The sequence below is a fragment of the Pan paniscus genome, chromosome 11, assembly GCF_029289425.2.
Source record: "Pan paniscus chromosome 11, NHGRI_mPanPan1-v2.0_pri, whole genome shotgun sequence".
Taxonomy (NCBI): Eukaryota; Metazoa; Chordata; class Mammalia; order Primates; family Hominidae; genus Pan; species Pan paniscus.
This window is the reverse complement of record NC_073260.2, coordinates 30,357,163-30,373,098: the sequence shown is the minus strand read 5'-3', so window position 1 is coordinate 30,373,098 and position 15,936 is coordinate 30,357,163. Positions and strand designations below refer to the sequence as shown.

At 39.1% G+C, this 15,936-nt stretch overlaps 1 protein-coding gene and 1 non-coding gene across 7 annotated transcripts in view; both read right to left on the bottom strand.

The window, feature by feature from the left end:
- The window catches only part of TMEM245 (transmembrane protein 245), a 106,780-nt gene that overhangs the window by 21,628 nt on the left and 69,216 nt on the right, over positions 1-15,936 (bottom strand). For all 6 annotated transcript variants that reach the window (XM_003810893.5, XM_014346232.4, XM_014346231.4 and 3 more), the window contains 4 exons: positions 15,754-15,876; positions 15,466-15,611; positions 3,201-3,301; positions 1,391-1,565 (listed from right to left, as the gene is read on the bottom strand). In XM_003810893.5, coding sequence (XP_003810941.4) covers positions 1,391-1,565; positions 3,201-3,301; positions 15,466-15,611; positions 15,754-15,876 — 545 coding nt within the window. The remainder of the gene's footprint in view (positions 1-1,390; positions 1,566-3,200; positions 3,302-15,465; positions 15,612-15,753; positions 15,877-15,936) is intronic.
- MIR32 (microRNA mir-32) lies at positions 11,414-11,483 on the bottom strand. The gene has a single exon (NR_106550.1). It is a non-coding gene; the product is annotated as a microRNA mir-32 (primary transcript).

The following is a 15,936-nucleotide window of genomic DNA, read 5'->3' as shown; positions in this document are numbered from 1 at the left end:
TAAAACAATTTATGCCAAACCTTTCATTTCCCAATAATAACGTTTAAAGACAGTATTTTAGGCCGGGCATCGTGGCTCATGCCTGTAATCCCAGCAGTTTGGGAGGCCGAGGCAGGCGGATCACTTGAGGTCAGGAGTTCAAGATCAGCCTGATCAACATGGTGAAATCCCATCTCTAGTAAAAATACAAAAATTAGCCGGGTGTGGTGGTGCACGCCTGTAATCCCAGCTACTCAGGAGGCTGAGGCAGGAGAATGGCTTGAACCTGGGAGGCGAAGGTTGCAGTGAGGCGAGATTGCACCACTGCACTCCAGCCTGGGAGATAGAGGGACACTCTGTCTCAAAAAAAAAAAAAAAAAAAAAGACAGTGTTTCTTTAATTCCAGCTGTAAACCTTAATATAAAATTTACAGCAAAGTTTAAAGAAATAAAAGCACTTAAGTATAAATCATACTTATTCCTGCTCAAATGTCAACTGTGACACACTAGTTAACCACACTATGATGTTCAGCTTTTTAATTTTCTCTCTCAAGTTTTAATGTGACTGAGAACTGGCTTGATATACTTAATGCAATTTCTAAAAGAGATGTCAAAACCTATAAAAACAGACATTTATTTATTGTATTATATGGCTAAAGTGTTGATTCTGACTTAGATTTAACTAGTATTTATCATAGAACCATTCCAATTCTATCTTTAGAGAGCTCTGCTTGACAGAAATTAACTTGCTGAGATTTGGTTTCACATGGATATCCTCAGACATACAATCTAACAACATTTTCTCCAAAACCAAAGAAGAGATAAAAATAATCATTAACTGTTCACTGTACTTAAAATATTTGATGTACATCTGGTCATAATTCTTTTCTAGGTTAAATGTCACTAAATCAAGAGAAAATTATTCACAATTTGGTTTTAACCCAGGACATCATATATATTATAAATACTACATATGTAATAAGAAAATATTGGCTGGGCATGGTGGTTCATTCCCGTAATCCTAGTGCCTTGGGAAGTTCAAGGCAGGAGGATTGCTTGAGCCTAGGAGTTCAAGGTTCAAGGCTGCCAAGAGCCATGACTGCACCCTGCACTCTAGCAGTCTGAGTGAAAGAGATATTGTCTCCAAAAAAAAAAAAAAAGTTGCTCTGGAACTCTGGGGCAACAACAACCAAAAAAAAAAAAAAAAACCCAAAATATCATGCCTTGTAAACAATACTGTTTTAAATGAAAATTTCATTTGTGGGAACACAAAAGGCTATTTCACTGAAAATTCCTACTACCAGTTCTTTTGTATACCCCCAGGAGAAAAAAAATCCTCCTTTAAAAAAAAAAAAAAACAGAAATGCCTGGATGATTCACTAATAACTTAAGAAATTCTGTGGCTTACTTACCCTGATATGTCAGAGTAGATTGCAGTATCTACAAAGTATGTTGGCAAGAGATGAAAAATCAACAGTAAAACGGCCTTGCATCCTAACCCTTGTGTCAGCCACAGGTCAAGAACTGCAGGTACTGCTGCCCAGTATGTCCCCAGGAATGGCACTGCTCCAAGGATTGCTGCTAACGCTGAAAAAAGAGTAAAAGAAAAACAACTTAACATCATCAGCAAAACACTAACAAAGCAAAAGAATCTAAGCAGTAGCTCCTCCTCAACAATTTCCAACAAAACAAGTTAAATACTCACAAACTCAAATATTAGGGAAATGATATGCCCTATCTAACTGAATTTTCTAGCTAAGTAAAGGCTCAATATCTTAAAATGTGATACTAAAAATCTTTCTAAGTGTGTGTCTTATTTATGGATCTCTTCTTAAGCAATAAAATTCAAGGGTTCTGTAGTTGTTACTATCAATCAATAGTTAATATACGGTCCTATAAATACACCTACAGAACATGTGTCAAAACTTGTACTGAGTCCAAAGCCCAATTGGAAATTAGTTTCTAAACCTCAGCATAATAAAAATAAACAGAAAAAATCCTGAGTTGAAGGACCCTGCTTCAAGGTCATTCCCTTCCAGAGCAGTATGTTCAAGCACTCTTCCTCCGTCTGGCTTCTCTCCAAGTTAAGAGTAAAGCAGATGTAGTTTCTAGTTCTGGTCCTACCAGAAGCCAGGTACGTGACCTTGGAAAACTGGTCTCTCATCTATATGACAAGTCTACCATCCCGCCTCACAGGGTGCTTGCAGGTCAGAGGGTAGGTTTGTGGACATCACAGTAGAGAAGAACGTGAATGAACTTGAAAATGTAGAAGGAAGCACAGACAAATAGGGAAAGCGGGGGATGTGGTAGAGGCAAATGTGGAAGGCAGAGATATTTAGGAAAACAAGCAGCCATAGAAATAAAGGAAGGAAAAGTAGAAGAAGCACCACAACAGATCTTAAGAGGTATGGAGGCAGCTTATGTGCCCTCAGAAGCATTCATCTTGCCCTGGGATGTAATCCCTCATGGATAAAGCTATTTTGACAACACGTTGCTCCCTGCCAATCAGTTCAATTCAAACGTTACTGAGAGCCAATTATGTCCTAGGTGTTATGCTAAGTGCTAGAACATTCATTCATTGAACAAACATGTAGGGCAACTGATATGGGTTTGGATCTGTGTCCCCACCAAAATCCCATGTCAAATTGTAATCCCCAATGTTGGAGGTAAAACCTGGTGGGAGGTGACTGGATCATGGGGGGTGGATTTCACCCCAGGTGCTGTTCTCATGATAGTGAATGAATGAGTTATCGTGAGATCTGGTTGTTTAAAACTGTGGTAGCACCTCTCCCCTCTCTTCCTCCTGCTCCAGCCATGTAAGACATGCCTGCTTCCCCCTTACTTTCCACCACTATTATAAGTTTCCTGAGGCCTCCCCCAAAGCAGGAGCCACTATGCTTCTTGTACAGCCTGCAGAACCGTAAGCCAATTAAACCTCTTCTGTATAAATTACCTAATCTCAGGTATTTCTTTATAGCAGTGAGAGAACAGACTAATACAGCAATTTTTTCTATGTGCTGGGTATGGTTCCAGCTGCTGGGGATACAGCAATAAACAAACACATTACAAATCATATTTCTGTTCCTAATGTGGACTAGATTCAATCTCAAGCCAAAAAATTTAGTTTTTTAAACTTGAGGAAGTAGACATTTCCTAGATGTATGTAAAATGGCTTAACTTTCCTTAAATAGAGAACAGTGGAAGGTACAATATGGTTGTTACCTGATGGTATGAAGACAATATTGATGCCAAATATAGTATGAGTCAGCCAGGTATACAATCCATAGAAGCCAGCCATTTTGAGGGAAGCATCAAACACCCCTCTGGAATGCCCAAAGATAAAAAGAAAGAGTAAATAAACAGTGTCATATCGTGATTCAGAAAAATCACGTGACCACTTGATTCCAAATCATGTAATAGCTTCAGTTTTTCTGCTGGCCTGAGAATGCTATTTTCATTTTATTTCAAAGAAACATAAACACCTTACTTTAAATACATTTACTAAGTTATTCTTTATGTAATATGAAATACGTTTTATTTGGAAATATGTTTACTAACTATTCCTTAAATTTCTGATGAAAAAAATAACTGAAACACCTTAAAATACCCTATTCTCTGAAATAATTCATCAACTTTTCACTCTGAAGCAGATATTTCACTACCAAAACAAATGGAAAGAAAATTAAGTGTGAATAACATGTTTCCAAGAATACAGTTTAAACTCTAAGAAACCCAGGCTGTGGCCAGTCCTCCCCTTTTGGAAAGAGCCAATAAGGGATAGTGTAACTTGTATTTCACCATCTTTCTTTTCCTTAACAAAATCTTCCTATGTTTCTTAAACTATGTAACTAAGCCTACAAAGTAACATCTCTTACAAATGCTATCAAAGAAAGTAGGTCATTGGGAGAGAATTTGTGGGAAAAAAAATATTCCTAACTCCAAAGTAAAATCAGAGAGGAAAATACAAGAGAGATAAAAACAGACACATATATTTGGTGACTAATATAGGAATTCAATACATGAAAATCTGCAATGTCAGGTGCTCTGTGTTTTTCAGTTGGAAGATTAGTAAGGCAGTGCAGCACTGTAAGGAGGGGAAATAAGGAACTGTTCAGAGAGCACAAAGGCGGCAACCCGTAAGTAATCTCAAGGCAGCACAAAATCATAAAAACCTGGACTCTATGGGGTGGTGCAGAGGGGTGCAGGGAAAGCACCCTCATATGGTCACTACAGAAGAAAAGCTGTAGTTGAAAAACAAGACGTTAGCGGCAAACGTGACCTTGTACATGCAAAAGGAAACACCAAGCTTTTCTAAAGCATCCCAAGAGGTATACTGTTAGGAGCAAAGTGAAGCCCTGTAATCTAGTGATTTAGTCATTTAGTAGTGTTCTGGGATATGGATCCAGGGGCAGAGTGGCTCCCCAATTGTAAAACCTGCTTTGTCATCCGGACCAATGGCTTTCACTAGAGAACGTCTTAAAGGAGCCATATGACTCTGCAACAAGAACCCAGAATAAAGTGGTATCAAAAATACCAAAAGGAAGCGAAAGACCCCAAAGAAAATACCAAGGATCTGCTCAACAACTAAACAGAGAGGACAGAGCAAAAAGAAAACAACAGAGCTTCAGGTTTTAAACCTGAAGGGGAAAGAATAGCGGTGTCTCAAAGTCATGGAGAAGGCCAGAATGGAAGAGGCATGCAAGAAAAGGGCAGTTTGTTTAGTATGGGCAACAGGAACTCAAAAAGGATGATGAAAATACCCTAGAGGTAGCTGAAATAAGAGACAAGGCATAATAGTAAATTCAGAACAAGACATCTGAGACGCACCAGAATAATTATAGAAGAGTATAGGACATCCTAAAAGGGCAAGTGGAGAGAAAATAGGGCAACAGGTTATGTTTTCATAAAGGACCTAAAGACAAAGAAATACCAGCCAGAGAGGTAATGAAATCATTTCCGTAGTAGGAGGAAAATCACTAGAGTGCAGTATTCCCGGAGACCAAGGGAGAAGGTAGGTTTTGAGGGGGAGGGAATAATGACATAATCGACCACAGAGAAAAAGAAAGGAAAAAAGTATAGAATTTGTCTAGAACTAGGGAGGTCAATGAGGAAAAGATAGAGATGTGATCCTTTCTTTAACCTTATGTTATTTAAAAAATTTTAAGCCAAAAATAAGTTGACATCAAAGGTGAAACAGAATATTGCAACTCAATCACCCCTCTGGGTGGCAAGTAACCAAGGCTCAATCCAGTAAGGACCACGTGGAGAAGACAGCAGTCTTCTTTCTTTCACTGCTGAGAATATTGGTTGCTGGTAATGTTCTCAAGGCAACTTTTAAATGCACTGTATATTGTCTGCAGTTACTAAACATATTCATGTAACCTAGTGAGGGATGAAAAGACAATATATTCCCCTCTACCTCATTACTTGTGATGTGGCACACAAGTTTTATAAATAAAACAACAGAGAAAAATCCTCTTACAATTTACCAGAAAACAGAATTTAACTCCCTCAAATTCCTAGCAACTTTTTCTTCTTTTTTATATCAGCTTTATTAAACTATGATTTACAAATAATAAAACTCACCAATTTGAAGCATTCAATTCAGTAATTTGCACAAATATATACATTCTATAACCATCATTACAATCAAGATGTAGAATATTTCCATCACCCCAAAAAGTTCCCTCATGCCCTTCTATAGTCAAACCCTCCCTAAACTCTGGCCTCTGATGGCCACTAGATATGCTGTCACTATAATTCTGCCTTTTCTAGAATTTCATGTAAACACAACCATACATTATATAGCTTTGTATTAAATTGTGGCAAAATATCCATGGCACAATATTTAGCATCTGAATCATTTTGAGTGTGCAGTTCAATAGTGCTGAGTACATTCACGTTGTCGTGTAGCTTTTGGTGTTTTCACCTAGCATAATGCTTTTGAGCTTCACCAACATTGTTGAGTATATCAGTAGTTTGTTCCTTTTTTATTACTGAATAGTATTCCATTATGTAGATCTGCTACAACTTGCTTATCCATTCACCAGCTGATGGGTATTTGAGGTGTTTCCAGTTTGGGGGTATTATGAATAATGCTGCTATGAACATTTGTGTACAAGTCTTTGTGGACATATGCTTTCATTTCTCGTCTGTAAATACCTAGGAGTGGAGATACTGGGTCATACGGTATCTATTTAACTTTATAACTAATACTAGCTTTAATCTCTCAATTCCGAAAAAACTAATAGTCCACGGACACCAACCCAGAAGCCACTGCCTCCTACCTCACCGCATATCTCCTCAAGGTATGAGGTTAAACCTCACAGTTTTATGTGAGTGGATGCTGGCAGGAAGAACAATTCAACCCATGAAAAGCTAAATGACAATGCATCTGAAGCACCTAGTAACTGACCTAGTGCACAGTAGATAATCAATAAGCAGTGGCTATTAGTAGAAAATGTGGTGTGTGCACAAGGAAATACTATTCAGCCCCCCCAAAAGAAGGAAATCCTGTCATTTGCGACAATGTAGATGATCCTGGAGGACATTATGGTAAGTTAAATAAGCCAGGCACGGCACAGATAGACAAATACTGCATATGGAATGTAAGAGTTGAACTCATAGAAGTAGAGAGTAGGATGTGGTTGCCATCCTACAATTTTTTTTTTTTTTTTTTTGAGACTGGGTGTCAATCTGTCACCCAGGCTGGAGTGCAATGGTGCAATCTTGGCTCATTGCAACCTCCACCTCCTGGGCTCAAGTGATCCTCCCACCTCAGCCTCCCAGGGGCTGAGAGATGGTCAAAGGGTACAAAGTTTCAGTTAGGATGTATAAGTTCAGTAGATCTATTGTACAGCATGGTGACTACAGTTAATAATAATGCATTGTATACTTGAAAACTGCTAAGAGTACCTCTTAAATGTTCTCACAACAAAAATGGTATGTGAAGTAATGAATATATTAATTAGCTTGATTTAACCATTTCACAATGTAACATTTTATTACAAACTATAAATATATAGCATTTTTATTTGTTGCCTGGCTGGTTGCGGTAGTTCACACCTGTAATCCTAACGCTGTCAGAGGCCGAAGCAGGTGGATCGCTAGAGCCCAGGAGTTCAAGACCAACCTGGGCAACAGGTAAAACCCCGTCTCTACTATAACTACAAAAAATTAGCCAGGCATAGTGCGTGCCATTAGTTATATGGCAGATGAAGTTTTATTTGACTTTGGGAGTAAATTATTCCTAGCAATCTCTGAATTTTAGGTTCCAAAGAACCCTGGAGATAAATGGTAATTATATGCCCAGTATTATAGGTTATTTAACCTTACAATTTAAAATAACCAAACCAAAACTTTCCGGTATGCTACCTGCATGTGCACAGCGTATAACTGTACTTGGCATGTAGTGGGTTGTGTTAGTTTCCTGTTGCAGCTGTAATAAATTACCCTAAACTCAATTGGCTTAAAACATACTTTTTATCTTATAATTCAGAAGTCCTAAAACCTAGATGCCACATTCTTTTTGGAGGATTTAAAGGAGAATCTGTTTTCTTTTCTTTTTTAGTAGTTTTTTTTTTTAGGCTAGCCAAGTAAAGCAGTGAGAGTAGAGAGGGAACAGAGCAATCTGTAACTGGTTGTGATCATTTAGTTGTAAATATGACCACACTTGGACTAGCCTTTTCCAGTTTTTAAAGGCTGCCTTCATTCCTTGGCTCATGGCCCCATCTTCCATCTTTCAGACTAGTAGTGTGGCATCCTCCAATCTCTCTCCATCTCTGAGCTCTGCTTCTGTCCACATGTCTCCTTCATTCTGACTCTCCTGCCTTTGTTTTCTAATAAAATTTTTTTATTGAGATGAAGCTCATATAACATAAATTCCATCATTTTAATGTATACAATTCAGTGGTTTTTTGTATGCGCACAGTTTGTGCAACTATCGTCATTAATTCCAAAACTTCCTCCCTCTTATAAGAACTTTTTTTTAACTTGTTTTTCTTCTTTCATTAAAAATAAATAAAGGTATAGTTGACAACTTTTTTTTTTTTTTTTTTTTTTTGAGACTGGGTGTCAATCTGTCGCCCAGGCTAGAGTGCAGTGGTGCAATCCTGGCTCATTGCAACCTCCACCTCCCAGGCTCAAGTGATCCTCCCGCCTCAGCCTCCCAAGTAGCTGGGACTACAGACGCACACACAACCCACTACGTGCCAACCACTGTTATGTGCTGTGCATACACGAGTTTTGGTTCGGTTACTTTAAATAACCTATAATACTGAGCATATAATTATCACTCGTCTCTAGGGTTCTTTGGAACCTAAAATTCAGAGATTGCTAGGAATAATTTACTCCCAAAGTCAAATAAAACCAGTTAGTCGACATTTTTTGGATACTCAATTTCAGTAAGCACTTCCCTGTCTTACTATCTATGAAAGGCATTATGATACAGTTCATCAAATCTCTTGGAAAAATCACGATAGACATGGACTTCTGGCATTCCCTAAAGGTGACCGTGTATGACTTGTGCTGTGTGAATCCATGGTGCCAATGGTCATTACCCTTCCCTTTGTAACTGCTCACAACCATGTGGTCAAGCACCTACTGCAGAAATTGACAGAACACTTACATCAAGTTTACCAGTCTAATATTTATGGACTATATACGCTTCCTCCACCTTTATGTCTCAAAAAATATCTGCCTTTTCTTGGTTTTCTGGGACCTTTTTCTTCAGTGATTCTTCAAAGATTATTGACAGTTGTTCTTTAATTTTGCTCCAAGCTCTCCTAGCACTCAATAGTTGATGAGAATCAAATTCAAAGACTCTGGAGGTTCTTTTCCTCCCTCCTTTTGGTAGCTCAGATGGACGTGATTTAGCTCAATGGAAGAAAAGACTGACACACCAGCCACTGAGCTGGAGGCACCGCTTTCTAACAAGGCCTATTCCCTACTCATAGACCTCCCATTACTACACAGTCTTAGAGATGTTCTCCTTCCCATACTATATATAGACTATTACAGAGCAGAATTCCTGTCCATTGGAAGGTAGGCCATCGTGCATCCAATCCAGCCATGCCCCACCTAAGCATACCTCTCTGTGGAATAAAAGTTCCAAGAGTTAGTTAGGATCAGCTTTTTCTCAGCTAGGATTTTCCCCTAATAAAGCCTACTGTATATTTATACCGTATGGCACTAAAGGTGTGAATATCCATGCCTCCTTTACACAACTATATTTAATAATAACTCCTCTGCACCAGAAGCTTGAATTGACTTCAAATGATTGTTTACAATGTTAACTCTTCCTAACCAGCTCTTGATCTTCATCCTTTATAAATCCTAGGATGAAACTTACTTTTTCACACATTTCCTGATACTTAACTTTAGCTCTCAACCCTCTCTTTTCTGACAAACCAGATTGTGCTTGCTACTTTTCTAAACTGAGTAAGAAAAAAATAACAAGACAATTCAGGATTTAATCAGATGACCTGCTTTTAATGGAATGATATTTGAAGCAAGGAGTGGGATGGGGAGAATAACAAACCAGTCCAGAAGCTCTATAAACTCAGTGTACACAGGGCCTTAGACCACAGCTGAGTAAGAATTACCTGTCTAAGGAAGAAGATAAATAATGAAGAAAAGGAGGAGCGAAGAGTCCAAAGTGACATTCTGCCTCCTCCACATTTCCTTACACTGGTTCCACCCTCTTTTCTAAAGGACTGTCATTCCCCTTCCCAGTATTCTAGCCTCACTGCAATATGGCATGTCTCAAGTAGAAAGTGAGCTGGTGGGAGAGACCAGTCAGCTTTTAGAGACACAGTATATACAATAACCAGTGGGAAAAGTACTCGCCAGCTCCCTTGACTGCTCTCTACATATTTATGGGGTACATAATAATGTTTCAATACATATAATGTATAGTAATCAGATAGGGGTAATTGGCATATCCATCATCTTGATCATTTATCATTTTGTTTTTTGTTTTTTTTTTTTAGATAGAGTCTCACTGTCGCCCAGGCTGCAGTGCAGTGGCATGATCACAGCTCACTGCAACCTCCACCACCTGGGTTCAAGAGAGTCTCCCACCTGAGCCTCCCGAGTAGCTAGGACTACAGGTGCATGCCACCAAGCCCAGGTAATTTTTGTATTTTTAGTGGAGATGGGGTTTCTCCATGTTGGCCAGGCTGGTCTTGAACTCCTGACCTTAGGTGATCTGCCCGCCTTGGCCTCCCAAAGTGCTGGGATTTGAGGCGTGAGCCACCGTACCTGGCCTCATTTCTTTTGTTGGGAGCATTCTGTATCTTCCTTCTAGGTACGTGAAACGATATAATTTATTGTTCAACTACAGTCATTCTACAGTGCCGTAGAACATTAGAACTTATGCCTTCTAAGTAATTTTTGTATCCTTTAACAAATCTCTCTCTACCCACCCCTTCCCAGCCCCAACGTCCCTTGAGAGGTCACATCTTCCCTTTCTTGATTAATCTGCCCTGGAAACCCAGCTCCACAGGGTGTCATATAGCAACCTGGCTGACATTAGATTTCCAGCATGAGGGGAACGGCCGAGCTGCTGAGGGGCACAGGGGATGAGCTGCTTACGTGGAATTCTTCCATTCTCACCCTCCAAAACAGTGGTGAAACACAGAAACATACAATGACAGCATCACAATAGATCATCTGGAGGCTATGGTAGTAGTAAATATTAATTCAATATTTTCATACAGTAATACATGGTTTTGTGTCCTTGACAATGCCTAGTGATTGTGGATGCTTACTCTAATGCTAACTAAAAAAATAACAAGGGGTTGTTTCAATTACATAGGCAAATAGTAAACGTGTATCTCAAAACTAGTTCCATTATTAGCCCACTAAAATGAATTTAGCAGTTTTCGAAGCATCACAATGAGAAAGTAAAAGAAACATTTTTAAGGTAATTTACCTTGGAAACTTAAGTTTATGAGATGAATCTTTCATCAGGTAGGTTAAGCATACCTTTACTGTCTTGATTATTATTTAAGAACTCCAGTTAATTTAATTTCCCCAAATATGCGTAAGAGATTTCTGCTTCTCTATTCCAGTGTTGGGAGAGATTTCTTCAAATAAATGAAAATACATTTTCTTACAGCTTTACATTCTTCCTTATACATTTAAATATTGTTTATACTCTTAAATCAATGAGAATTTGTAATAAATATTTCATTTGCTCAAAGTAAAAAATGGAAACACTGATTTACTAAATGATCAATGCTGACTTTTTTTCATCCAAATACTTTTAATTCTCCAAAATTGGAAGGTACCGGTGGGAAGCATGTTCATTTTCCAAATGAGAATCGCATGGCATACACACTCTCTTATCTAATTCATCAGGACACCCACCCACTGGCACTGAAAAGCTGTAATCCCAGCAAGCAAGAGCCATACCCGTGTGCATGCACTCATGTGAAAATATCACACACACTAAATTGCATTGAGGCCGTGACAACATGCAACTTAGTAATGTGCAATATCTCCACCAGAGCAAGCAGAATGGGAGCATCAGGGAAGAAGGGTGTGATGTATACATTCAGGAGACAACATGCTGCTGAAGAGAGGAAAATGGTCTGGGGATAAAGGATGCATGCCACTGACTCAAAACTTCATGAAATGAAAACCCAATTGCAAATGTATTCAACTGAGAAGAATATTCAGAATCAAAATAATGAGTAAGGTTCAAAACTTCAATGAGATAGTGATCATAAAGAAACCACAAACTTCAGAAGGCAAAGCTTCACGAACAGACACTATCACTGTCTGGTCATGCAATTAACCCCCAATTTCAATTCCATTTTTGACTTATTCACAGAACATATAAATGAATGTAATGGTTTCCACTTAGCTGCAACATAGATGATGATTAATGACTGATGCTTATAAAAGTTGGTATCACTGATATTTGTAGGCTAAACTGCACTTTGAGGACATTACAATATTTTCACAGTCATTCATAAATTATAAATAACCACTTATTTTTCCCTCAAAATCTTTTTCCATGAAGAAACATATTGCCTCTTCAACACAAACCTTCAGGATGAAAAATCCAACAGGAGCTCTTAGAAAGAGAACTCACTACCATCTTCTCCACAGGAGAAAGCTCTTCAGAGGAATCTCTATAAAATCTGTACATTTTAAGTCTTGAATTTGAGCCAGTAAAGAAACAGCCCTAGGAACTTAAATTGCAAAAAAAAAAAAACACCTTGAATTATAGCCTTAAAATTACATAACTTGATATAGCTTTGGTTAGAAAAATGTCTCAGGCCATAAACCGTTCTTTAGTCTGTACCATATTTATCAGACTCATAAAAATCTATCAATTCTGAGAACAATTAGATTACAGTTCTGGTACCAAAGGTTGTTAAAATTTTTTCTGTATTTAAAATAAGGTGATAATAAAACAAATGGTTTTTAAATGCCAGTATACTATGGAACCAAGACATAAGCTACTGTTATAATACATAATTAGTGTGTGCACTCCCAAGAAGGTAAGTCGAATCTAATTTGTACAAGACCGATTTCCTCATATCCCTGTAGATGACAGCACTCTTTGTAATCTCAAATTCTCTCCTGAGCCAAAGACCTGAATTTCTAAATGCCACCCTCTTATGTCCACAAATATAAGTCATGATCTTCCCTAACCAGCTCCTCTTGAAAGAAGGCATCATGGTGTAACAGAGTATGTGCTTTCAATCACCTGAACCTAGGTGTGACTAACAGCTTTACTTACCACTGACTGGCAAACATGACAGCTAGGAATTAAGTTTAAAACAAAAAAGGTGGCATATTTGGTATGAAAAAAGGTGACAGACATTTAGAGGATGGTCTGCTGTAAGAAAGCAGAACAAGAGAAAATTCAAAAGCTGTGATGTGAAAACAGAAACATTTTTCTAAGAATAAGAGTCAGTAACAATGAAGGTTACTTGAGGAAAATGGAAGCATCATCTTTCTTGAAGTTCTTTATGAACAAGGTAGATATTTTTCTGCAAAGCTTGGCTTAAGCCACACTGACTGGAGAATTCCTACCAGCCTTTGATATGGCTGCTCCAATAGCTTTACCCTATTGGGAAGATAAAAGATTAGCTTTCCTTTTTGGTAGAGCATTTGCAAAAGCTTTTCTGAGACAGAAAGATATCACCTAGATAAACAAAAGATAATCTATTGCTAGAATTTTCATCATTTCATTTATTCAGCAAAGATGATAGTCAATGGTCATATAGGACTTAGGAGGGAAGCTATAGCTGGTACTTCCTTCGAAACAGCTTCACCCCAATTGCTGTTACACTGGATAATATACTCCCAAATCTGGAATCTTTATAGATGGCCCCTGTGTGGATACCTGAGGACACTATACAGGTGTTAAGAGCATTTTTTTTAATCCCACTTGACAGCCAATCGCGGAAACAAGGTATTGGTGAAGACCTTACCCAGGCCTTGCTAGTAGGAAAAGGGGAGAGAACTTAGCAAAAGTTCTACAGACATTGTATTTTAGGAGCATGCATCCTGTTTGAATGTAACTGAAGGTTTTCTAACAATCAAATGGGATTCTCCCTAGCTATTACATGAACACAGTGAAAAAATATACCAAGATCAATCAGGTACAATTATCAGAGGAGAAAAAAAAAAATCAAGATTTCTGTGGAAGACTAGTTCCAGACAATATTTATTAAAAGTATGTGGAGACAGAAATGCCAGCCAAAGATTCGCTATTCAAGAGATGCTTAAGACCACCTGGTTAACAACGTATTAGAAAAAGGAGCTCTAATGGACAATAGGAGGGTTTAATTTGAGACGTATTCATAAGAAGTAAAAATGTAGTTGAGTCTTGTTAATGAGGAATGATGACAGGGATTACAGGAGGGGCTGAGAGAGGCCTGCTCTGCAAAAGGGCCCTCCCTACCAGAAATGATGAAGAGGAAAAGATAAAGGAAGCCAAGAGCCAATGACCTGGAAAGAGCTTATACAGAGGAAAAGTTGAAGAAGTTCATTCAGAAACAAAGCCTGTAAATACATGGATGCCAGAAGTCATAATGAAAAAGTTTCTGGCCAGAACCTCCAGTGCATACAGAGCCTATAACTTAAGAGAAAAACAACGATTCTGCATTTCCAGTATCCAACCTACTCCTTGCAGAGGGCACAGCTTGGCTGTAGGACAGAGGAGAAACAGGAAGTCCACCTACTCTCCTTCTGGAGCAAAGCTGGAACTCCTGACAGCAGAGGGTTCTGAAAGAAGTTGGAGATGGGGGTGGTGGAAGTGGGGGTTCTCTTAAGCAAGTGACATGATGCTAACAGCTGGTCTAAGATCCTGCTGATGGAAAGCTGATGGAGATAGACCATTACATCTTTGTAAATCTCAGGTTTGAGAGAAGGTTATCAAAACTGCTTTGAATTGTTAAATTTTGTTTTGTTTTTGAGATAGGGTCTTACTCTGTTGCCTAGGCTGCAGTGCAGTGGTGTGACCAAGTTCACTGCAGCCTCCATCTTCCAGGCTCAAGCAATCCTACCACCTCAACCTCTTAAGTAGCTGGGACTACAGCTTTCACACCACCATGCCTGGCTAATCTTTTTTATTTTTAGTAGAGACAAGGTCTCGCTATGCTGCCCAGGTTGTGTCAAATTCCTGAGCTCGAACAATCCTCCTGCCTCAGCCTCCCAAAGTGCTGGGATTACAGGTGTTAGCCACCGTGCCCAGTCTGTTTTTTTGTTTTTTAAGAAACAGGGTCTTGGCCGGGCATGGTGGCTCATGCCTGTAATCCCAGTATTTTGGGAGGCCGAGGCAGGCAGATCACTTAAGGTTAGGAGTTTGAGACCAGCCTGGCCAACATGGTAAAACCTCATCTCTACTAAAAATACAAAAATTAACTGGGTGTGGTGGTGCACGCCTGTAATCCCACCTACTTGGGAGGCTGAAGCAGGAGAATCACTTGAACTCTGGAGGCGGAGACTGCACTGAGCCAAGATCACACCACTGCAATCCATCTCCAAAAAACAAGGAAACAGGATCTTGCTCTGTCACCAAGGCTGGAGCGCAGTGGCGTGATCACAGCTCACTGTAACCTCAAGTTCCTCAAGCAAGCCTCCGGCCTCAGCCTCCCAAGTAGCTGGGGTTACAGGTGCATGCCACCAAGCCCAGATAATTTTTAAAATTTTTTCATAGAGACAGGGTCTCACTATGTTGTCCAGGCTGATCTCAGACTCCTGGCCTCAAGCAATCTTCCTGCCTCAAGCAATCTCAATTGCTGGAATTACAGACATGAGCCACTGTACCTGGCCTGAATCTTTTTCTTATTAACAACTGCACTGTTCATATTTATCCTCTCAAAATGAGATGAAAACCTTGAAAATACCAGAGTCCTTCACGAGTTTAGCACTGAATGTTATCAGGATGCTCATGACAAAAAACAGGCTTATCATGGAAAAAAAGTTCTGGGAGAAATAAGAATAGCATAAACCTTATCCCTACCTGATAGCTTCTTCCACAGACTGGCCAATAATATTAGAAGAAGGACCTGGCTGAGATAGTGGAGTCAGGCTTATCACCCACTTCACTGGCTTGTAGTACTCATCACTGGAACTTAATAGATAAAATAGTGTGGTCAGGAAAATTATCTGCAAAACAAAGGACAACATCTCCTAAAAAAAATCGTATTTGGAAACTATAGGAAGACAGACATCTGCAATTTCAAATGAAACCAGAAATATGCTTTAACAGGGAAGGAAATATGATGTGTACTTATCTATGTGGACGTACCAGAGAGAGTACAAAATTGAGAAGGGCTGTCCCGCTGTAGAAGAGGATGGTCAAGAGTGTAGTGACAGTGGTGAACAGCAGGCTCACATTCCGGCTCATAACGATCCACAGAGACTCCAAGATCTGACGAGGAAGGAAAGCTGGATATCAGAACCAATCCTCATGAAAAAAGTTTCTACAGCC